At 34.4% G+C, this 26,268-nt stretch overlaps 1 protein-coding gene across 1 annotated transcript in view; it reads left to right on the top strand.

The window, feature by feature from the left end:
* STXBP6 (syntaxin binding protein 6) overlaps positions 1–26,268 on the top strand; it is a 352,448-nt gene that overhangs the window by 286,233 nt on the left and 39,947 nt on the right. Inside the window, exons 3-4 of the mRNA XM_044665046.1 lie at positions 436–566; positions 1,914–2,079. Coding sequence (XP_044520981.1) covers positions 436–566; positions 1,914–2,079 — 297 coding nt within the window. The remainder of the gene's footprint in view (positions 1–435; positions 567–1,913; positions 2,080–26,268) is intronic.

The following is a 26,268-nucleotide window of genomic DNA, read 5'->3' as shown; positions in this document are numbered from 1 at the left end:
TAAATAGAGAGAGAGAGAGAGAGAGAGAGAGAGAGAGAGAGAGAGAGAGAGAGAGAGAGAGACACAGACCTTGTTGCTTTGTCTTGGTCACTTTTGCATGTGCATATTTTATCTCTTCATCTAGACTATAAATTTTTCTTTAAAAATTTTTAATAACAAATTTCCACATAAGTTTTCCAAAGTTGTAAAATCTATATTGTCTCTCTCCCTTCTTTCCTCCCCCATCCTGGAGCCTGACAAGGAATTCATTCTTGGACTGTAAATTCTTAAAGATCCAAGAACTATGCTTTTTTTTCTACCCCCTCTTTTCCCTCTTCCCTTAAAACCTAGACCAATGCTACATACACTCTAGATCCTCATTAAATGCTGCTTTTTGGAGTGAATGAACAGAAACACTAACCAGGGATGGTCTTTTTTGTGTACTTTTTTCTGCAGTGACAAACAAAAAGCCCACACAAGCATCTATCACAAAGGTCAAACAATTTGAAGGCTCTACATCTTTTGTACGACGGTCTCAATGGATGCTTGACCAGCTCCGCCAGGTTAATGGTATCGATCCTAACCGGGTGAGTGAAATGTTCAATGCTGAGTAAAGGAATTATATTCAGAAGGTGATTCTTTTTGATTTTCTGCCTCTGCCTTTTATTGGCAAAGCTCATTTCATGATTTCATTTATATTACAAAAAACTTCTCTGGTCATAGCTCTTCTCATCCACGCAAGATCCTAATGTTTTTCATCTGTTATGTAACCAGGAACTAACAGGGGTCCCATCTGGAGGAGAAATTCTGCCTTTGGTAGTTCATGTAATCATGGTCATGACTTTTGTAACCCACTGCCAACCTAGAAGGCTTTAAATATATGTTTAACTACTACCAGGGGAAATGCTATGTTTGTCTCAGAAAATTACAGAAATTCCAAGACTTGTTTGAAATTCTTCGTTATGCTTTATTTAGGTCGAAAAGGTCAAGCTTTTTACAGTAGAATTATCCAACCAGCAGTATATTACCTTTCCCCTGGAAGGAAGAAAGAAAATAGCTGATTATAATGGATGACTAACATAGGCGATATTCAGTACATGGATTAGCTTGGCAGGAAAGAGGAGGGTCTTTTGTGACAGAAGGTTATATGCATGATTAATAAGAAGAGATGCAGAGACCTTAAAAGAATTCTTTTTCTGGAATTAAAAAACCCTTAAAATGGTACAATCCAAGTAAAGAATCAACTCTTAGGCAAGAGCATTTTTAGGACCAGAGACAGAGGTGGGGGGATCTTCAAATTCCTCTCAAGACTAACCCCCTCATCTTATAGATGAGGAAACTGAGGTTCAGAGATTGACTTGTCTAGTGTCACATAGCCAGAAAGTGTCAAAGGTAGGATTAAATTTAAATTTTCCTGAGTCCTAATACTCTATCCACTACTCTAAGCTGTCTCTTTTTTTTTGTAGCTGATCTCTAAGAATATCCATAACCCCTATAAAATTTGGATGATTATAATAGCAATTATCATCAGCATAATAGCCTAGCCTATATATACATACACACACAGTTTAAGGTTTGTAAAGTATTTTCCAAATATTACCTTATTTAATCCTCATAGCACTGTAGATAGGTCCTATTATTATTCCCATTTTACAGAAAATACTGAGGCTCATATGTTAAAGAACTTGCTTAGCCTCTCGCAGTAAATGACTAAAAGAGGATTTCAATTCCTGTCTTTCTGATTTCAAGTCTAATACTCTGCCCACTACCCCAGCTATCCTCCCATGTGCATTGCATGCTAATAGAGTCTAACGTTTAGACCAAAATTCCCAGAAAGCATACTGATTCTTTATAGCTTTCTGAGAAAGAAATGAATAAATAACTTTCATTTTTATCAGGTAATAATTTTAGTTTTTCTGGTGTTTCTTCTCCAGGATTCTGCAGAATTTGATTTGCTATTTGAAAATGCTTTTGACCAATGGGTGGCCAGCACAGCTTCAGAAAAATGCACCTTTTTTCAGATTCTCCATCATACTTGTCAGCGGTACCTAACAGACAAGAAGCCAGAATTTATTAATTGTCAGTCCAAGATTATGGGAGGTGAGTGGTGTCTGCTGATCACTTTGTTGCCTTAGATTTTTTTTTATCAATGACAGCCTTTTAGTGGAATAGTTTGCTGCTGATAGATAGTATTGAGAATAGATAAAATAAAAGTTACCCTGGAATGTAATGTGAGTAAATTTATTTTGGGGATTCCATCTTCTGATAAATCTAAATATCTTGATGTTTTTACTATACTCTGATAGCTTTCAAAAGAATAAACTGCTTAGCTGTAGTAACTTATTCTATACTGCTTTTTTATAAGATCCATCTAACCCAGTTTTCCTACTTTTTGCTCTTAAATTTCACTCAAGGAAACCATAGTTTTTCTAATGTGCTTTTCCACTTACTTTGCATGATGATTTTAAGTATGTTAATATTGAACACTCTTCTATAGATTGTTTTTAGCATCCTATTTATTCTAACCTCAGTGACATATCAATCTACGCTATTCATTTTCTAACTAATTCCTTATGTTCTTGACACAACTAAAATAGAATGACATATGTAAAGCTGAGTTCCATTTGTGGGATAAATTATTAACATCATCATCATACTTACAACTCTGAGGTACCATGCCTCTCTAGAAAGACTCCAGTAATGCTACAGACTGACACACCATAATATATCTTGGGGTGCTTCCAAACATAACAGAAATGGGAAGCCCTGAATTCTCTTTTCTTCTTACTGTATTCCATTCTTTCAAACTGAATGTGACTAACAAGATGGAAAAAGCTGGAGCAGTGTCAACCTCCAGGCAAAAATTTTAAGGAAAAGAAAAGATAGATTATTGCATATGTTTATAAAGAAATTCCTAGCAAAGCTATCCAAGGAAAAGAATGACCTGCCTTAGGAGGTAATGAGTTTCCTTTCCCTGGAGATGTCCAAGCAAGGGTTGGAAATGGACCTCTTAGGAACTGCTATTAAAGAGATTCTTGTTTGAGGCATGAGATTGGAAGAGTTGACCTGAATCCTTCATATGCCGTGGCTCTGAGTTGCTCAGAAAAGGACTTTTGAGCCTAGCCCATTTTCTATTTTGGCTATTATATTTATATCAATTCTCTACTATTTATAGAACACTCATGGCACACCTGTTAATTTGTTCAAATATCACTCTTATTTTACAGCAAAAGAAACTGAGGATTATAGAATTTAAAATTACAACACATGTAAAACCCAGTGGAAATACGCTTCTGCTATCTGGGGGCGGGTTTGAAGGGGAGAGGAAGAACATTAATCATGTAACCATGGAAAATTCTTCTAAAAATAAAAATAAAATAAAATAAAATTACATACTTCTGTGACTATGTGGCTAGTAAGTGACAGAACCAAGTCATGAATCCCTCTTGTTTTTTGACTCCACTTCACTTCTTCTACTAAGACCATTGCATCATAGGTCTAATGCAGGTCCCTCATTTTAGAGATGAGGAAATTGAGGACCAGAGAGGAAAAATGACTTACTCAAGGGTATTATTGGTTATAAATAAAAGACCTCCAATTTGAACCATGGTCTTAACTCCCATCCCTACTCTATCCACTACCTTAGAGATTTTCTTTTTGTCATTTCCTTCTCTAGCTCATTTTACAGATGAGGAAACTGAGGCAAACAGGCTTACCCTTTGTGATTGCATGATAAATGCATGATCATATTAGCAGAGTGAGGAAGATGAAAGGGTGATATCTGCTTCAACATAATAGCTCTTAGTTTTTGTTTTTGATGTGGTCTTGAATTAGCAAACAAACTTTTGAATGAACTGATTTCAAGACAGATATTTAGTTGAGGATGACATTTAGAGACCAAGCATGTACACAAATTACTTGCCTAGATGGTAGGAATTTCTTGAATGAATATAAGGAATAGGTTATTATTCATCACAGCTGATATTATATGTATGTGTGTATGTACATAAACATTTTGTATCTATTATCGATACCCTGTGCATAAAGTGTTGTTCTATGCATCTTCATTATCAGTCCCACTAAAGTATGTCATATTCCTCAAAAAGGAAAGTGTTGATGTTATCAGAACAATGAGAGATTCTTCATGGGAGTGAAATCCAAGTTTTCTGTAATCATTTTCTCTTTAGTTCCCGATGGATATGAGAGATGATGCATAGTGCCTATTTTCATCACAATGAACATATCCTAAATGTAATAATGAAAAATATTAGATGCTGTGATTTTTATGTAAGGAAATACTGAAGACTAATTTCTTACCATTCAGAAAATTAATAGAATATAGTTTTTCCCCATATTATTAACACATAAATATTTACAGGAAACTGGCTTATTTAGTCTAAACTTAATGTAGAAGATCACAGAAAGTTATCATCAGGATCCCCTAATAACTTCTTACCTGTATGACCTTGTCTGTTAGGCTCTCTGGGCTTCATTTTCCTCATGTGTAAAATGGACTAGATGAGCTCTTGGGATTCTTCCCTGCTATAAATTTATATTCATAGACACAGAGATCATTTTGCTCAATATGAAAGTTACTCTAAACCCCACATGGTTTTTCCTTGTTCTTCACAAAGAAGATAGTTTGCTGTTTTCAGTAAAAACTTGGACCATTTCCTTTGTCATCTAGGTTCTTGCTCAAACATTTCCCTCCTCTATAATAAGTCCTATCTCCTATTGTCATGCTGCATTCAACATTTCCTGATTAGGATAATAAATCACTCTGATAAGACTGTAGAGCTCCTTAACTGTGGAGTCACCATTGGAAAAGTGGAATTCTAGACTTGTAATGTCTATGAGTTGCCCTTGGAGCAGGACTCACATTATAGATTCCTGTCTTTCCTTTTCCACTATAAATGCAGGATATGAATGAAAATAAGAGAGGAACTCAGTGGTTTTCTTTTTCCTTTTTCCCTTGGAAAAGACCAGTGGTTTATCTCCCATATTTTCTATTGCCTCCAGATAGCTTTCACTTTTTTTTTTTTATCTTTTTCACATTTCTCATGCTAGAACACATTACTCATGTTTCCGTGTACTTACTATGTGGCACAGTAAATAAAGTGCTAAGCCCAAAGTCAGTAAGATTCTTCTTTCTAAATTCAAAGCCAGCTTCAGATACTTACTAGTTATATGACCCAAGGCAATTCACTTCACCTTGTTGCCTCAGTTTCATCATGTGTAAAATGAGCCAGACAAGGAAATGGCCAACCACTTTAGTGTCTTTGCCAAGAAAACGCCGAATTGGATCACAAATAGTTGGACATGATTGAAAATGGCTGAATTAACAAATCCTGACTAAAGCTTCCCTACAACTATGTTTTGGCCCCAAGATTTTCTTCTCACTAACTTATTTGTTTGACCAAGAATCCTCTGATGTCTTGAAATCTCTCAAATTTTTGCCACGCTTTAACCCCAGCTGCTTCTGCTAATTATCATGCCACCACAGGACCTCTCTTTTTATACTTTTCTTTACCCTGACCCACAACTCATACAAGACTGTAATAGTAGCTCTACACTAAACAACAAAGCATTACATCTGTTGGATGGAGTAAAGCCAAATGTAGATAGACTGCAATAGGGAAGAATTAGCAAATTTATAAAGTGGAATTTTGTTTATAGCTGTATTGTGGAGCATCTTGTTAATTTGAGAAAGTTCTGAGCCATGTATGGTGTAGCAACAGAATGGTTTTTGGTCAAAAAATCCTTGATTCACATTCTGCCTCTGATACTAACTAGCTGTGTGAACCTGGAAAAGTCACTAAATCTCTTTATCTCAAGTAACTCCCTTTGCTTTGCCTTATCTAGCAGATCACAGACCAGTTGTTATCTACATTAGCTACAGTTCCTCAAACTGATAAAATCACAAATTCTTCACACATTTTGTAAGAAAGATTCAGTGATTTGATTTAGATGTCAGTCTGGGAATCTATTGACTAAACTTAAATCCTAAACTATCAGGGAATTAAAAGTCTGTAATTTACTGATGGGAATACATGGTTTTAGTCAGTGTAAAACATCTTATTTGAACATGTGATTGGCCCTGATAACAGAAGTATAAACTGTACTCTAAAAGATCAATTTGCTAATTTCCCCTTCTTGTTGCAGAGCTTCAAACATTAAGAATTGTTTCTCTGTAAGGAAAAGCGTTAGAACATCCAATTTATTCTCTGTCTTTGGGTATGACTACACCTAAGACATCATTAACAAATAGATGTCTGTCCTATTTTTTATAATTCAATTTGTTCTAGTATATGCCACAACGTATAACAACAATGTACAATAATTATAGAAATCAGATATATTGACTGCAGCCATAATAAATGTAGTTAGATTATTTCTTCCTTCAGTTGTACTCCATTAAAGGATCTTTTGCCTGAGCATTTTAGGGAATATATTACCTATCTTACCCTCAGCTCACTGACAAAAATAATAATAGGATCACCAGTAATGTTGTTTTTATCACCACAAAAATTCTATACTTTTACCTTATCTAGTACCTATTATGGAGGTAACACTGTTGGGGGCTTTGCGAACTGAGTAAAGCTATCTCAGGCTCTGTTAAAGTGGAGAGATATCAAGGATTAGTCTAAGAAATGCCATTTACTCTCTCCAGGTCAGATTAACTAAGAACAGAGAGGCTCATCAGCAAGAAGTTCAATGATTTGGTATTGATTCCTTTGGTCATGGTATATTTTGTGTATATCATACTGTCTTATCATTGTAAGAGAAATTCTTTAGATGAGAAGCTGCCTCTCCTTGCTCCCTTACAGAGGTAGGAAATCCACAGGTGTAGAATGTTGTATATAATGTCAGATTTTTTTTGACATATAGATAAGGTTTTCTGATGTCTGTTTTTCTTCCTTTTTTTCTTTCTTTTTAAAATCAATTACTTGTATAAGAGATGACTTACTGAAAATGAGGAGGTATGTAAGGGGAAATCTAGATGATGTAAAAACAAAATATAGTGATAAAAATCTAATTTAAAAAAGAATATAAGCTCTTAGAAGACAGGGACTGGTTTTGATTGGTCTTCGTGTCCCTAGTGCTTAACATGGTGCATTGCACATGGAAAGAACTTCATAAAGGCTTATGATTCACTGATTTCAACCCAAGAACTCTGGATACATGACTAAGATGTTCCCCTTGAATTGAGGAACTACCCTTGCAGTAACCATTTAGAATGCAAGAACTGGAAAGGACCTTGGATTTCACCCAACTTGAGACCCAGGGAGGAAAATAATTTGTCCACGATAGCATAGCTAGTCAATGGCAACATTGGGCATAGAACTTTTCCAGATTTCCTGATTCCCAGGACAACAATCTTTCTCTTATACCAAACTGCCTTCTTAGTAAACATCCTGCATAAATATTCTCAGAACAAATTTCTAGAGGCCCTTTACATTTTTCCAGCCAAGACCTTCAAATGCTCTCTTCTTAGACAGTGTTCCTATTTTATTTGCCACTTGTTTGTATCCCAAATGGCCATAATTTTTCATTGTCCTCTTTGGGAAAAGGCAGTAAAACAAATGCTGAGACTTCAGTGCATTCTGACACTTCCGCCCAAAGTATAAATTTTGCTTATCTATGGTAGACAGAATGGAATGCTTTGATCTTCTGATATTAAATGCAAGCGTCTAAAAAAACCCCAAATGATGTTGGGGGAGCTGAAGAACCTAATAAACTGAGAGGAATCATGTGGATTCAGGGAGAGGGTGGGTTTCAGCTAAGAGGGCAATCATGTTTTCTTGGCTGTGGTTATTCTTATGGTACTATTATTATTATTATTATGTCACAATCAGGGATTTAATATGTAAGTGTTCCTCAATAAGAGAGAGACAATCTGAAGAATCTTTCTCTAATTATAAAACTTACAACAGTAGGCTACATCTAATCTTTGTATGAAAGCTATTCTGATGGTTCTAAAATTCGTTTCCACATCCTGAAATATGTGACTAAGAAAAATTATGGAAATTAGGACCGACATTTATTTATTAGTAATAGTTTGGGTGCATTAGTATCCCAAAAAGAGAGAATAAAATTAGATGACCTAAGGAGTTTCCTTTTAGAAAAACACAATTCTTATGTTCAATACTGTATGTGTCATAGTCTGTAGGAGGAAATTAAAGTTAGCAAATTTATCATTTCACCTTTTTGTCAGGCTTCACCAAGCACAGCACTTCTGGATGAGGTAGTTATTTGAGAAAGTCTGATTTCTAAGTTGGTAGATATGTGAGCTAGGAAAAATCCCCAATTATTTGTTTGTCTTTAAAATAAGAATAACAATCTAACTCAAAAGATTGATTAACTTAATGATGACCGATAACTTAATGATGATGATGGTCTAAAAGTTTTAAAGCATTCTATTGCAGGTTTTTGTGTGGCATAGAAATGGCCACTTTCTCCATTTTAAGGATGTGCCTAAGCTGCACATGCTAACTCCACTTCAGTTCCTCTCTTGATTTTCCACACATGTGTGTCTCAACCATGCCCAAATTCTGGTACCTTCCCTCCTCTCCCATTGTCTTCTTTAGTTTCCTTTTATGTTATCTTTCCCTGTTAGAATATAAACTTTTTTGTGAATAGGAGATATGTTTCTTTTTGCTTCTTTTTTCATTGCTAGTGCATAGCATAGTGTCTGGCACATAGTAAGTATTTAATAAATGATTCTTGAGTCTGGTGGAGATTATATGATTTAATATAGCAAAGAATTTTTGATCTCATCAATGTAGGTAATCACTCTACTGATACAGATTGTAAACCTTCTCATCCTGTGTCATTTACCATGTCATTTTGTAAATCTGTTTACCCAATGGACCACAGACTTCCTCTGGTTCTTTTAATTTCCTGGACACACAAATATAGTGCATAGGTTGTTCATCTGTTTCCCCTTATTCTCACTATATGACCACCCCAACCTCCTTTCTTTAATATTTTACCATTTTTTTGCTAGTTGTCAATATTTGACAGCCTTCTGATACCTACCATGATTTTTTTTCCATTTCCCTTTGGGTCATAGAGCATTAATGCTTAGTCTTAAATAAATAGAGGGATGCTGAAATAATATATTGCAATGTGGATGACCTGGGAAGGCCCGAGGTCTCAGATATAAATGTTTTATTTGAATTCTTTCAAATGGGTGATTTTTCTTTTATGCATTTTTACATTGACTGTGGGGTGATAAGTTATTTAAGAGGTAATAACTCTATAAAATGAACAAATATCACTGTGAACATCACATGTAATAATATGAGCTCCATAAGGGACATTATTTTTTACTGCTCCCTCGTTTCAGAGAAAACCAATCAGCCAAAAATATCAACACCAATAAAATTTATGGATATGTCCTAAAATGTCAGAGTCCCAGTTAGAATTGTATTTTATATTTTTCTAATTTCTCTCGCTAAAATGTAATGATATCTACCAGGTTTTTAAGGTATCTGACTCCCAAGGGTTAGACTGTATTCTTAAAAATTTTTTCATTTAAGTGTATAAATTATTCAGGCTAAGATATCAGTGAAATGCTCCTATTGGTATACTGCTAATTCTAGTTCTCTGGACCAGTTCTAGTCTAGAGAAATATGGAAGGCATTATCTGATAGATTATCAAAGGAACTTATTTTCTTTTCTAAGATCAAATATATCAATGAGTTTTTCTGAAAAAGCTGGAAGAGATCATAGAAGTCATCTCATACAACCCCTTCTTGTCAACTAAATCCAAAGTCCAACATTACTTCTTCAAAGTTATGTAGGTGGTAAGTAGAAAAGTCAACATTTGAATCCCTGTCTTCTGACTCCAATTCTATTTTTCTTCCTGCTTTGCCCCATTATATTTTACAGTCTTTGAGGACAGAGCTTATGCCTTTTACTTCTTAGAATGTGATCATCCATTGTAACCTGACCATGACTATAGTGGAACCTCCACTAAAGTTTACATCATTGAAAGAAGCAAGACTGAGCAACATGGCAGCAATATGGTCTTATAGTTCAAATTGTGGCAACTCATAAATACTACAAAAGGATTCTGGATTCCATATCCCATAAACAGCCAGAGTACTATAGGAAAATGATCCTCTACCATCATGTTCTTCCAGAATCAGCTCCAAGTCATTGGTGGGGCTTCTTCAGAAGTTGATTAACATTTTTCACTTTTGTGACAACTTAATGTAATCCCCAGAGCTTGCAGAAATTTCCCAGGTTTTTCTTGGCATGATCACCTGTACCCTTGATCAAATGGTCATGAGGAAATGGCCCATCAAAGAGAGCAACAAAACCAGTGTTGGGCCTTCTGCTTAGACTCTACCTCAAACAAAAGCAGATGATGCCAGAAGCCATTCTCTCTTACCCTTTCCCTGACTCCTTCCCCTTCCCACTCATATGCTTAGATTAAGGAGGTGCTTAAGTACAGAAGGAATTCTGTTTTTTGTGGGGTTTATTGTTGTTATTTTAGGAAAGTACCAAAATGAAGACAAGAATTCACATTTAAAAAAAAACTATCCAACACATCTATATATTCCCTTTTTAAGTAAAAAACTTTTTAAATTTTTACCTTCCATTTTAGAGTCAATAATATATATTTGTTTTAAGGCAGAAGAGGGCTAGGCAATGGGAATTAAGTGATTTACCCAGGCTCACACAGCTAGAAAGTGCTGAGGCCAGATTTGAACCAAGGACCTCTTGTCTCCAAGGCTGGTTCTCTGTCCTCTAAGCTACCTACCTGTATATTTTCAAGGAATCTCAGTACCTCGATTTACTTTGAACTCAACAGAAATGAATAAACTTTGCACTCTTTTGAAAAGGAAACTCATATCATATAGGATAACATGCAAGAAGCCAAAGGAATTTTCATTGTTCAAAAATAGCTCTTTTCAAATCTATTGATGTTTTCTCTTTTATCATTGTTTATTGAACTTTGTGGTATTTATAATAATGTTTTTGTGTGTGTGTTTTTATGCCTGTTCCTAAAGTTGTGAATTTGGAAAATCCTTAAAGACAACTGGTACTTTATGAAAATAAAATGCTTATTTGTAAATCGAATTTTTTAAAAAAGTAAATAGGATAGAATATTCAACCAATCAGTCAAGAAGCAGAAATATATAATGTCCTTAAAGGGGGGGAGGGAGTGTCAGTGCTTTGTGAGCTGGAAATAATACATTCCAGATATGTGTCTTTCTCATTAAATCTAAAATCTAAGACAACTCATTTTGCTCCAACTCATGCCTTAGGACCCAAAGTACAAATGATTGTTCATGTTACTGGATTACTCACAGAGTTAATCTAAAATGTATATCTTAAATATAACTTTTTGAAATCCAGAATCTGAAGGACAGTTTTTCTGGGAAGTCTGTTTTATGGTGGTATTCATTTCCAACATCATCAAAAGATATTTGTGTAACATAGCTCTCATCAGTGAAACCATAGTTATGTAAATGTAAAGAACAAAATGTTGATAATATTTAAAGCCCTAGGCATGCTGAAAATGCATGTACTTTCCACTCTTTAATAAGAGGGCCTTTGCTTATCACAATGATGAAGAAAAGTTAGTTATCTTTTCCATATATTCCCCTAGCAAAACTCTACACTCTGGCCAAAAGCAATCTCAGAGTTTAATCAAAATATGACAGTATTATCTTACTTCCCTTCTAAACAGTATAGACTATTGCTCTTCAAAATATCTGTTTAGTCAATGAATTAGAATAACTTGCCCCTTAAGAACTCTGCATGTGGCATTATTTTTAATTGGATTCATTTGTAATTGTATTTATAATCATTTAAGTGCTTCACCTAATTTTATTTTTTCATCAATATACATATTCCTCCATACCTTATCAAATGTGAGTTATTGTGGCCAAAACCTTTGTCACCTGAAAGTCTTTCAGTGCCACCTTTTTTATGAGTTTAGCTAGACTGGTCCTGAGAGGAGACATCACCAGTTTTAACAACTGCAGCTTGTCCACCTTCATAGAAGACCAGCTAGAACTTGTACTCTACTAGAATACATCTAAAGAACCCTGGGTCACTTCCAAGTCATCAGGGCGTACTGCAGAAGAAATTTAGTGGTAGCAGTCATGAATAATCCTGACTGGTTAGCATTTTAGCAAAGATGTCATTTTGGAGAATCTTTTGTTTCTTTATATTTGGTGGGGGGGAAGCATTTTAAATTCTATTTTGATAGTTTCCTGGTAATCAACAGACCTCCCCCCATTCATCTTTCACTTACACATGAGCACATGTAGTTTGGGTGAAGATATCTAATATTTGGTGACCATTTGGATTTATTTCTTTAAAAGGTACCTCACGGCCTCAGCCACTTCCCAGCTGTGTGACCCTGGGCAAGTCACTTGACCCCCATTGCCCACCCTTACCAATCTTCCACCTATGAGACAATACACCGAAGTACAAGGGTTTAAAAAAAAAAAAAAGTACCTCAAGAGCGGCCAGATGACTCGGTGGACTGAGAGCCAGACCTAGAGATTTGAGGCCTTAGGTTCAAATGTGGCTTTAGATAATTCCTACTTATATGACCCAGGGCAAGTCACTTAACCCCTTACCACTTTTCTGTCTTGGGACCAATACAGAAGGTAAGGTAAGGGTCTAAAAAAGGGGGTGGGTACCTCCCTGCTACCTATGCAATCTTCAGTTTACTTTGTGAGGAACAATTTGTAGGAAAAAATATTGGAAATTCAAATTCATGTGTAAATTTAGGGTCAGTTAAGTCATTCTCTTCCTGTTTTTTATTGCTCTTTAAGAAAGTCTAGATTTAGAATAGAGAAAATGAAAGTTAAGGCTACTTAACTGATCAGAAATAACAAAACAATCCTCATAGATTTAAATCCAGATAAGTTAATGATTAATTATCATTTTGTGGCTGCTTATATTACCTATAAATAAATAGCCCTAAAATGTGCAAAATTTGGGGTGGCAGAAAATAGAGTAGACCTATCTTTAATATGTTAGGAACCAAAACAAGTTTTGTTATTAGTTATATCAGTAATTGCTAGATTAATTTTTCTCTGTGAATTTAACTTTGCTTTATATTTTACTTTATATACTATAATACATATGTTATTACATACATAATACATAAACATATATATATATATAAATAAAACAATATGTAATATATATGTAATTTTGCAGAGGAACAGTGAGTGTTATCTGGCTCTACTATCATTCACATTCTTATCCTAAAGCTCTTTCTGAGTACAGAATATGAGGAAAACAAAGTCCATAAATAAATTGGTTACTCTGTATTTGTTTCTGTTTTGTGAAAACAACAGTATTTGCTTAGTCATGCTCTTGGTTTTTCTTGGGATCAGTCATATTTCTCTGGAGAAAATCGCATTAGAATCTCTAATTCTAATACTTATCTTTGATACAAAATATATGTGCATGCCCTCAAGTTCATTAAGAACAAACTATTAGACTTTCCAAAAATCCTTTTTTAATGACCACTCATCTTCAGAGATGACATTTCATGGCCAATACTACCTCCCAAGCAAATTAATACCATATCTTGCAATCCACTCTCAGTTTATCTAATGTTCTCATTTTTCACACTTGATAAATCTGCATTCACACTTTGAAAGAATTCTCCAGAAATTTTTGCTTCATCTATGGCTTGACCTTTGATCTATTCAGGCCTATTATATTGTCGCTAAAGATCTCTGAAGCAAAATAGCATTTCCATCATTATTAGATATGATTTTATCATCTCCTATTTATTAAAGAATGACAAGCACATTTTAAGTTTTCAAATGTTCAAAGAAATGGGTGTCCCAGAGCTATATTTAAGCTCCTATCTTGACCTTTTATTTGCTTCTTTTCCTAATGATGTTACTGCCCACTTCTGTTTTGTTAAATTGATAGTTGGAAAATAGTACTAAGTACCTTGAGAGTCACATTCCCATTTTTATCTAAAAATTCTATGTGGATTGCACACTTTCAATAGTATTGGACGAGTGTATTTCACAAATTCTTAAGAACAACTCATTTTCTCAAGTTAGATAAATTCATTGAATATTAAGTGCACACTCTTGTTCTTAAAGTAGCCTGACTCAATGAAGAAATATGTTGTAGGAGTCAGCATAATGAATTTGTAGTTAGATAAATCTAAGTTTTAGTCTCAGTTCTGCCATTTGTTAGCTGTGAGAACTGAGCAATTAATTTCTGCTTTCTGAGTCTTTACTTTCCTCATCTGTAAAATGAGAGAGTTGAGCTAGATGATCGCTAAGGACTATTCCAAACCCAACATTGTATGTTCTGTGAAACACGATGACTTTGAAGGTACAGAAGTGAGTGATTGACCTCAAAAAATTTGGCCCTCTATGAATTCAGGGTAGAAATTTGTCAAGAAAAACGGGACCTTTGGTTTTCTGGGTTTGTTTTTTGTTTGTTTTGTCTCACATCTGAAAATTGACATGAAGCTAGATCAGTGAGAAAGTACACCAGGTATACCAGGAGGGCCATGCACTGGTCTAGTTGTCTTTGACTTACCCTGCAGAAAGTTTGAAGCATCAAGGTGAACCTCAAAACTCAACATAAATGAGCCAAATTCTGATCTTCCAACCCACTGACTCAGTGTTTAGCCTCTCACAAACCTTTCTTTCTGTTTCTCAATGTCTGTTTGCAAATGCTTCAGACCTAGCTCTTTGCTTATGAAAAGAATGAGCTAAGAAATCCTTGATGACAGTGAATAAGAAATGCTAGATACTTAATAATGGCAGTCTTATTAGCTTAATTTTGAGGCTGTCTATGTATTTCTTTTCCTTTGTTCTTATTCAAATGTCATTTGAAGAATATTCTAGTTTTTGTGCCTGTTCAAAATTTCCCTTCCATAGATTTTTGGGGGTGTGGGTGGGAGATTAAAAACATCAGGAAGAAAAATTGCAGCAATCAAAATAGTTATGCAGGTTTTCCATGCACATAGTCAAAATATAACTTCAGGAAGAGCAGTCTTAGTTTGGGAAAATCAGCAAAACCCATCTGCCACTGAGCATAAGAAAATATTTCATTTGGTTCATTCAGCACCAATCTGAATCACATCAAGTTAAAAAGCATTTACTAAATGCCTACTATGTGCCAGGCATTGCATTAAATGCTGGGAATACTAGGAAAGGCAAAAATTCTAGTCCCCTCTCTCAAGGAACTCACAGTTTAACAATAAGTATCCCTGGGACAAGTACTGGACCTGTACCAGGCACTGTGACCCAACTTGAGCTCCGGTCAGTTTTTGGTTTTTATGATGACTCTGCTTCACAAACATTAGCTCTATAGATTCATGCAATCAATCAGCAAACATTTAGTAAGTGCATGAGACAAAATTAAATAGATCCTACCACGAAGGAGCTTAAATTGTATTGAAAAAGACAGTATGAACATAAATATATACACATGTTATACACGTATAACATATATGGCAGCCAGATAGAACAAGAGATACAGTGCCAGGTCTGGAGTTAGGAAGGCACATCTTCCTGAGTTCAAATCTGTCCTCAGACACTTCCCAACTATGGGATCTTGGGCAAGACACTTAAATTAATCCTGCTTGCCTCAGTTTCCTCAGCTATAAAATGAGCTGGAGAAGGAAATGGCAAACCACTCCAACAACAAAATGAGAGCATATGTTAATTCTGATGTGAAGGAATTTCTATCATTACATACCCAGCAAATGATCATTCAGTGCTTGAAGAATTCCTTTGAGAATCTAAATATGGTAATAATTTAGCTTTATATAATGCCATATTTAAAGTTTTACAAAACATTTCTCACAAAAACCTTTTAAGATGTTATTGATGAGAAAACTCAGATTCAGAGAAGATAAATGTCTATGCCAATGTCCTAGAGCTAATAAGTGAAATAGCTAGGATTCAAGTTCAGGTTTTCTCTCTCATGATTTTATGCTATCCCTGCCTCTAGCAAGTCTTTAATAAACCAGTAAATGATGCCTTAGGCCTGGACATCAGGCCTGGAAAGGGCTGGAGAGGTCATATGGTCCAGTGTTTGGAAAACTAAGGCTCTGCCAGTTTTTGTATATCCATGAGCTGAGAATGATTTTTTATTTGGAGAAAAAGAATGATTTTTAAATATTTTAAGTACAATAAAACCTTATTTTAAAATAGTCAAAACCAGTCACCTCCAGTCAAAAACAGGCACCTATTTGCCAGTCTCTAGTGTAACCTATTCCCCTACTTTTGAATAGGACTCTAGTAAATCTCAATGGATGAAAATTGGCCTTTTAAAACATTCAGAAAAGGAGGCTAGGGAACTCCAAAGACCTCAACCTACACACAACGATTGAACCTATGATTTCATCAGTGTGTGGAAAATAACAGCATATAAACATATAAAATATGCTTACATATGTCTCTTACACTTCAGAGGAGGACGATGTGGACAAAGCTTCTCTCTTTATGTCACTGCTGCCTGCTTCTACTTTTACAAATCATTTGGCCTTTCTGCTCCAATATATGTTTCTTTGTCAAAGGCATGAAAAACAGTTCTTCGATTGCCTTTTCCACAGGACTCAGTGTGTACCATAAAAGGGGGTGCCTAAATTGTGATTTCTTTCATCTAAGGTGGTAGGGAGGCCAGTTGATCTGTAGTACAGACATTTAACATGTTTGAAATTCTGAGCTCTTTGCCATGGCTTATAGAATGCTGATTGTATTGCATTTTACTTGTGACATTTATAGAGTGCATATACTCCTGCTGACTTACCAAAATGATCCTGTTGAAGATGTATGGATTCAGCAGAGTTAGAAGCCTCAATTTTAGTCCTTTTAGTGGGCAAGAAAACAGCGGAAAGTATTTTTTCCCCAACTTTACCAGAGAGTGAGACTTGTCAACTTTACTCTGGAATATAATTTCCTCAAATCTGGCTTCCCAATCTGCCCCACCCCAAAAAGACGAATTGTATGAATCAAGGGAGAAGCGATTACAGTAACTCACATATCTCTATACTCTTTAGAGTTTACAAAGGAGTTTTCTCATAGCAACTCTGTGAGACAGGTAGTGGAAGTTATTACCCCCAATTTAAAATTGTAGAAACGAAAGTTCATTTTATTTTCACAGTTCACTGATTTTATTGATCCTCTGTCCAACTCCTATCATAAGGCATTGGGACTTCTGCAAAAAAGTCTTTTCCACAAGGTCAGAAGAGTTTCCGACTTCTATTATAACAACCAGAGACTTGTCTTGATGGTTACTGATTTCCAAGAAAGTGTTTTCCTTTGGTATGGTGGAGACAAATATTTGTTCATGTTTTTTCATGGAAGTTACATGATATTTATAAAGTTCTTGTATGCTTTTTAAATTTAAAATTTTTCATTACATGGATAATGAAGTGGACAGGGAAGGAGAAGATTATTGTTATAGGTTTTTTTTAACCATTGCCATTTAAATTGCCATTTAAAGGAAAACTAAATTTTCTTTTCACAGATATGAGCTTTAATTCACCAGCTATAGAACATAACTTACTTTCTGTTTTTTTTTTGTTTCTTAAAAAGTCAAAAATAAAAACACCTTGTGTGTAGCTGTATAATATAATTGACTTAAAGGCTAAAGATTTTCTTTCAGTGAATTTATACTTAAATGGTCTTTACTAATTGTTTTGATTATGTGACTATTTCTTTAATAGTATTTACTTAAATAAACAGTAAGTACCTGCTATGTGCATGGAACTATCTTAGTTGGTGTAGATAAAAAGTCAAAAATTAAATAATTCTTGCCTATGTTCATTGAAATGGCCAGCTTCAATGTGTAAAGTAAGTAAATTCATTGTAATTTGAGGGAGAAAGACCTGCTAGAAGAGTGTGAAAGACTTTTCATAGGAAAAACCTATGGTACCTAAACTAATCCATTTGAATCTAGGAACTGAATATCTGGAAAGACCGAGGAACTATTTTATAGAAGGTTCTAAATACCAGATGGGGCACTTTGTATTTTATTCTAAAGGAAATAGGGACCTATTGAAGATTTTTTTGATTGAGGAGTAATAGGAAGACTTATGTCTTAGGAAGATTATTTTGGCAGCCAGGTCAGAGATGGATTAGAAAAGGAAAATGCTATAAGCAAAATATCCATTAGGAAACTATTTATAAGGGTCTTAAAATGTGATCTGCATGGGTCTGTAAGCCCCTTTCACAGGCTACTTGATGTAAAAATTATTTTCATAATAATACTTTTTAGATTAATAATATTTAATTTATTTTTATTTTCCCCAGTTATATGTAAAAATAATTTTAAGATTAATTTTCTAAAATTTTGACATTTAAATTCTCTCTCTCTCTCTCCCTTCTTCTCCTTCACCCTCCTTGAGATGATAAGCAATTTAATACAGGTTATACATTTGTGATCATGCAAAACATATTTCCATTGTTATATTGTGAAAGAAGACCCATATAGGAAAAAAAATGAAGAAAAAGTGAAAAACAATATGCTTTGATCTGCATTCACAACCTATCAGTTCGTTCTCTAGAGATGGATAGGTTTTTTCATCATGAGTTCCTTGGAGCGGCTTCTTAGATTATTGTATTGCTGAGAATTGCTGTCGTTCATAATTATCATCATATAATATTTTATTTTAATAAAAATACTAAGGCATTTTTGCACACTAAATTATTCTTCCCTTTTCCAACTATATAATTATGTGAGGCCAGATTTTCTTTATATGTTTCAACCAAAATGACATATCTCAACAGATTAAATACAGAAACAGATAAGAAGCCAGTTGTCTTCTTAGGCAAAATGTAAAATAATGCCACTCCTCTTACTATTCTTTTTTTGTTTTATAAAATAAATTATTTTCCATAAAAATATTATTTGTTAACATATAATGGTTTTATTATTAAAGTGAATATATAAAATTTCAATTTGTTTTAAGTTTTAATTTCTAATAATAAATATTAATAGATATAATCCATATAAACAAAAGTTTTTGAGAAGACCTCAATAATTTTTAAGAATATAAGAATATTATATGATGATCAGCTATAAATGATTTATCTATCCTCAGCAGTGCAGTAATTCAAGACAAATCATTATATCATGGAAAAATGATGATAGGCATATGATAGTAGACAAGTGGATAGAAGGGATTATGCAAGATGGTCCAGGGGTTGAAACAAGAATATAAAACTTTACAACTGATTGCATATGCAGAATTAAGAGAGGGAAATGTCACTGATGACTGTAGACCTTGGCTGATGGTAGTTTCCTGGAGAGTAAGAGTGAAGATAATGAGTAATGTTTTAGGCATGTTCAGTTTAAGATGCTAAGGGAACTTCAAAGTGAAAATAAATAGAAGGCAATTGGCTCTGGGATTCAAACTCCAGGAAAAAGATTAGGATTGGTTAATCATCCAAATAGAGATTTTAATTCAATCTGTGAGAATAGATTAGATCATCAAGAGAGAAAATATATAGAAGGAAGAGAGAACTGACAGATATTTCAGGAACATCAATGCTTAGTACAAAAAGTAGATTCTAGGCCAGGGTAATCATCAAATTCACTCTTTGTGTTGGGGTCCTGACCAGAATCTCAACCTCCATATAACAGCTGTCAGAAGGAGGAGTGGGTGTTAGCTTCCTGTGTACTCTGTGGTGAGAGGAGTTATGGTTTTGCTTTGTTAAATGGCAAAGTGACAAAGAAAAACAAGTAGGCTGTCCTGGTTTAGCATTAAAATAATTGAGGTTTATGAAGATCCTGTATTGCTAGAAAATCTTGCCTCGTGGGTCATCAACAAAGAAGGATTAAATGACTTGTTCAGCATTACAAAGTAGAAGGTGTCAGAGCTGACACACATTTATAAATTTACTGTTGAGGAATGAGATTTCAAAGAACAAGACAATGTCTTGGCCAATGTTGATCCATAAACCAGTTCTAGTTCTAGAACTTCCTCTGAGTCTATTGCATACCTCAGATGAAAGATAAACTATTGCTGCATCAGTATGAGCAATGAATTTCTCTCCTAACTAATATTGGATAAAACTGGGCAGGAATTTTCAAGTATGTCCTGAATTTATAATGAAAAACAGCAAGTTGATTACTCAACCATTAGAAAGTAATTTGAAACTAGACACTTTGGAATCTAGTTATTCAAGATTCCAATCTAGATTTCAATCATCTGGGAAGTGAATAAGAATTTGCCAGCTACATAATGGCCTTTCCTTGTTTCTACTGCCAAGAACAAAAATGGAAATCAAATATTTGTCACTAAGTAATATTCAGAGAGTAAGGAAAGGAACAGGGATTTGGGATTAAATTCTATTTAACATTAAGTGGCTTAATTTAATGATTGAGTAACAACCTCAAAATCAAGAATACTTGGTCCAATTCTGGCTCTATTACCCTGTATTGTTAGTGTGTAAGTGTGTTGCTTTTTGTGTTGGCAATTCTCTAAGACTTTTCCAAGGTCTACCAATCTGTTCTTTGTACAAGATAATCCTTCCCAACTCTGGGAATTTTCATATGGGTAAAATCCTCATGCCTAGAATGTTCTCCCTCTTCATCTATATCTCCTAGACTCCTTGGTTTTCTTCATATTCCAGCTAAAATCTCACTTTTTTCTCAATCCCTCTTAATCTTAATTCTGTTGTTCTCCCTCTCTTTATTATCTTGCATCTTATCCTTTATCTAACTTTTTCCTACATAGTTGTTTTCATATTGCTTCCCTTATTAGACTGTGAGCTCTTTGAGAGCAGAGACTGTCTTTTACCTTTCTTTATATTGATATTTTTAGTACAGTGCTTGGCAAGTAGGAAACTCCATGAGTATTAATCAATGAACTGACTGTATTGGTAGAGGAAGTTTCCCCAAGGAGAGTTTCCTACATCAATGAAATTAGAGATTTAATTCTATCATTTTAAGTAAACTGACAATTGAAAGTCAACATGGGAACCAGATCATGTCAGCAAACGATTAGCATTTATTTCTTATATTTAAATATTTCATAGTTGCGGGTTTTTTAGGTTACTATGCCAGTAAACTGTATTTACATCAAGAATCTATTATTTCTTCTCTCAACACCTGTTGACACTTTTCAGTATGTTAGTAGATAATCAAGAGTGGTCATGGTGGAATGATTCATTTCATTCTGGACAGTCTGAAATTAGCTAATTGAGCTATGTCCCTAGTATTTAGCACAGTGAGTAGCATGTTGTTGATACTTAATAGATGTTTATTAACTGACAAATAATGGTTGTATGATACTAGCAAGTTACATAGCTTCTCAAACTACAAGTTGCAGAGCAGACATTAATCTATTATGATAGAGATAGATTCCTTTAAAAGGAGTTTCTTAATCAGGGCCATTTGTGGCAATAATTGAAAAAAAAAAAGCTCTCTTCTTTCAAGAAATTAAAAAATAAGGAGGAAACATAATTAACTTTTATGTATTTTATTTGGTTATCTTATAGCAAATACTTTTCCAAATGAGTGATGGTGGGGAAAAAGAAATCCCTACAGAAGATTTTCTTGTCCAAGAGAGATTTAATCAAGGATAATCTTTACAGTTGATTGTAGGTGGGATTGGGATATTATGGACCTCCAAATCAGTGTCCAAACCAAGGATAGTTACTACTGGTAGTTGCAGAGATTATGGTGCAATAACAGTTCTTCAAATGAATGTCATGGCATCTGTGAAGATGGCTTCCTAGCTCTCCCCTTTTATATAAGAAAATATATTAGAGATGTTCTGTCCTTTTGAGGGGTCTAAGACTATTATAGTTTTTGAGGTGTAAGATGTGACTTCTACTCCAAGATTTATTATTAGCTACTTTTTAGGCAATAATTAATGAGGCTATGTGTGAAAATATGGAAGTGGAAAATTTCTTGATTTAATCAGTGTGGGCAAATAGCAGAGATATGGAGGTCTTATACATGGTGCCATGTGTTCTAGAGGCAGAATATCAGGTGGAGAGAACTATTTTTTCTGTCTCAAAATGATTAAATTTATATTCTTACTTGTTCATTAATTTTATTGTTCTTCAATTTTATGTGATCTTTTTCTGTATTGATTATGGTTGAGTGATAATAAAAGAGAAAATGGTAGGAATCACAGTTTTCAGACTGTCAATAAACATTAGTTTAGCTATTGATACCTTGAATAAGTTCCTTGTCTAATAACTGTTTATTATTTACTTAAACAAATGAACCATATCAATATTGATGTCCTTACTGTAAATATGCCATCATACATAATGAAATTATACATAAATGGAATGATGGCTCAGAGGTTTCCTTAGATAGAAAGATAAAGTAGGTCACAAAGTTGGTTTCATCTAACATCCAGAGGGAACAAACAACATCATTCTGTGGAATCTCTTGATTATTTTCCCTTGAACTCTTTTTTATGTCTCTATAAAGCAGACCACCATAAAGGTTAATTGCATTTTATGCATCAGTATCTGTTGTAGAGAATAAAATAGGGGAAATCTGTAAGGAATTTGGCAAGATCAAGTAAACAAATCGAATGGTGCTTCAATGCAAAACTTGACTATAAGAAAAATTGGTAAAAATGTTTGAAAATATGGTTTGGAATAAAGAACAAAAGAGACCTAATGCATATTAATTTCTTAAGCCTTCTACCTATTTATCATGGACATTTTATTCAAGAAGAGTTGATAAGGACTAGATGTAGAGAACCTTTAAAAATGATTATATATTTTACCAAATACCAAATGACTGGTCCCTAGAATTGTGGAAATTTTTGAATTAGCTATCTGGTACCTATTAGACTGATAGCAAGTTAGAACAGAAGTGAAAATCAGTATCAAGTGAATTTAGTATAAGCAGAAGAGATGAATATAAAAATAAAACACCACAGAAAGTTATAGTATCTCTAATTTGCTCTTCAAGTAAGATGTTGATACCAAAAAAATGGAAATTTGAAAAAAAATGAATGAGTATTTATATAGACTCTCACCATTGTAAAAAAATATGTGAGCAATGTAAAAATAAATAAGAAAAACTATGCAAATAAAGATTCAAAACTGTTCAGATACTTTTGATAGATGTAATCAAAAGTATCTTCACTGATAAAGTGAAATGAAGCTCATAGATGAACTTCCCTTCAAGGCCAGGCTCAAGGACACTAAAGAGATTCTTGTTATGAAAAATAAAGTATTTATTGAAATACATAAGGATAAAAAGGATTTCTAAGGGATTCTAACTCCACCCAAATAAAACTCCCTGGTTCCACAAGGAACTGCTTCTCCTGTGTTTCACAGGCTACACTAATCCTTCCTGATCTGACTTGCCCAAATTTATACCATTCTAAATAAAACTACTGCTATTATCCTTATAATTCTTAACTTCGCCTCTTAGTTATAAAAATAACAAAGGCTAGCTGGTTGAGTCTCACCAAGAATCAAGTTAGGACTCTTGAGCCTTAGCATACTCAAAGTTCAAACCAAACACCAGGGTTTTCTTTGGTCTTCTCAGAGTTAAATCACTCTATAAACAGCAATAAATAGTCAATAGTGTTTCCCAAGTTAGAAAAAAGAAAACACTAAGCTCCTTCAAGTCTTTCCCTCGGGGGGGGGGGGGGGCAAAGATGTTAGCTTCTCCAGCCCTGAGAGAGAGAGTCCCTGTGTGTGACTCTGCCAACTGCCAGAGACCAACTGCCAGAGCCACACCCAGAGAGAGTGACTGTCACAGAAAAACGGCTACAATTGTCAACATTTGAAATTAACACTTTCTCTAATCTCTGCTTCAAACTCCAATTCTTTCTCAAGCCAGCTTCTTCACTTCTTATCTCTAAACTAATAAAACAATACTTATTTTCTAATATCATCCTTATACCATTCCCTTTACAGGTACACTAATTGCTAAAATAGGGAAGTGGAGAGAATTCAGAAACCATCTCAGCCACCAAATACTTCATCTCCTTGCTAAGCAGAAATATGACAGCCAAAGACAACACTAGTTTAGAAGAGAACTCCTTTACAAAGCATTGCCTAAGAAAATATAGGAAGATTGCAAAAGGAATCACAGAATACACCAAAGGCCTTATAAAAATAGCAAAGAATAGTAGAGAGGAAAGAGTCTTCAGAAAGTGTGGTATGAAATCCAAATAAGCTAAATCATCTCAAGAACATTTATAAATGAAAATGGGAGGAGGAAAGGACTTAGATAGGAAAATGACTGAATAAATCATTTAATGTGTGAATGTTGTGTGTGTGTGCCTGTGTGTAATGTAGTGTGAATGTAATGAAATATTTGTCTAAGATATTATAAATAAATTCTTATTTAAGAGTATCTGAGGAAAACTTAGCTAAACCGATACAGAGCAAAATAAGCTGAACCAGAAGATGCTGGTGCATTGACTATAATAATGTAAAAGAAAATAACATGAAGCATGTAACCATGTTAAAAATGAATATTAATAAATGTTAAAAAAAAGAAAATAACATCGAAAAACATCAGAACTGTGGCCAACGCATTGTTCAACCATAATTTCAGAGAACTAATTTTTGAAGTATGCCTCTCAAATCTCAGAAAGACTATAATTGAAGAATGAGGTATGGATATTTAAACATGAACAATATGCAGATTTGTTTTGAAGATTTATAAAACATTTTTCTTATTATTATTATTCTCATAGGTCAGTTGTGCAAGTATTCTATCCCATTTTTTCAAATAAAGTAAGCAGAGCAAAATATTCTAACTATCCACTTTTACTACATCTTGTTGCCTTTCATCGATGAAATAATGGCACATAATTTCTATATTTTATATGGCCATGTGCTGTTATAAAGAACTGTACATAAATTATCTCTCAGAACCTTAACTAGGTCTGAGTGATCAGTATAAACCCTAGAGAGCTCATCACAATGGCATCTGTAGCTAGAAACAAGTGAGCTTACTACTTAATTAACAAAAATAATTGGTTTGTGCCATAGAAGGAAGTGATGGAGTCTGAATGCAGATTGAAACATTCCAGTTTTCATACCATTTCCTTCTGCAGCTCATTTTACAGATGCAGAAACTGAGGCAAACATGGTTAAATGACTTGCCCAGAGTCATACAACTTTTGTGTGAGGCTTGATTTGATCTCAGGAAGATGATCTTCTTGACTTAAGGCCCAGCACTCTATCCACTATGCCAGCGAATTGCACATAGTAGGTATTTAACAAATGCTTGTTGCTTGGTTGCTTTATGTGTGTATACATATGTATGTATATATTTGAACATATATATGCACATATATACGTAGATATATAGATATAAATATTAAAGTATCCATAAATAACAGTTATAGTATGGTAAAATAGGATGCAGTGGATATAGTCACCAGATATTAAAATTCAAATACGTTCTGCAGAACGATCAAGCTTCCATTATATGCCCGGTACTATGTTTGTAAAACTTTAAGTTGCTATATAACATAGTGGAAATACAGAGACAAAAGTGAAACAGTTGCTATCCTTCAGGAAGTCACATTTTATCAAGGGAAGTAACAGAGAGGGTGTGTGTGTGTGTGTGTGTGTGTGTGTGTGTGTGTGTGTCTGTCTGTCTGTCTGTCTCTCTCTCTCTCTCTCTCTCTCTATGTATCTGTCAGATCTATCTATCTATCATCTGTCCATCTATCTATCTATGTATCTCTCTGTCTATCCTCTCTGTCTGTCTGTCTGTCTCTGTCTGTCTGTCTGTCTGTCTTTCTCTCACAGCACAAAATCAGTCTTTGATGATGGGGGTATGGCACCAACAGCTGTACGGATTAGGAAAACCTTCATGGAAAAGGCAGAACTCCAGCTGAATCTTCTTGAAGGCAATTTAAGAAAAAAAGGGTCAGAGGTGAGAAGGGAGGTGTACAGGGCAGCCAACTTAAATTCAAAGGCTTAGAAACAAGCAATGGTACACTGTAAATAAAAATCAATATGAAAACCAACTTGACTGAACATTAGGGTTTATGAAGGGAAGCAATGTGTAATGAATAATGTGGATATGTATATAGCAGGGAAGGTAGTTTAGAGACTTGATGTGAAGAGTTTTAATTCCATTATATGTCTTTGGGCACATTTAACCTCTCAAAGTCTTCTTGGTTTCCTAATATAGGAAGTTCTCCTACTACCTATTTCACAGGTTTGCTGTAAAGATGAAATAGGGGAAAAATGTAGAAATACTTTTTACATTGTAAAGTACCTTACATTGGTAAGATATTATTTCTCTCTACACACCTATTATTTCATGGGGAAATCAAAAACTATTGTTTTAAGCTGCATTCATCTTCAT

Source organism: Gracilinanus agilis, chromosome 2, assembly GCF_016433145.1.
Source record: "Gracilinanus agilis isolate LMUSP501 chromosome 2, AgileGrace, whole genome shotgun sequence".
In the NCBI taxonomy this organism is placed as follows: Eukaryota; Metazoa; Chordata; class Mammalia; order Didelphimorphia; family Didelphidae; genus Gracilinanus; species Gracilinanus agilis.
The sequence above is the reverse complement of the archived record's forward strand: the minus strand, read 5'-3'. Positions and strand labels throughout refer to the sequence as shown.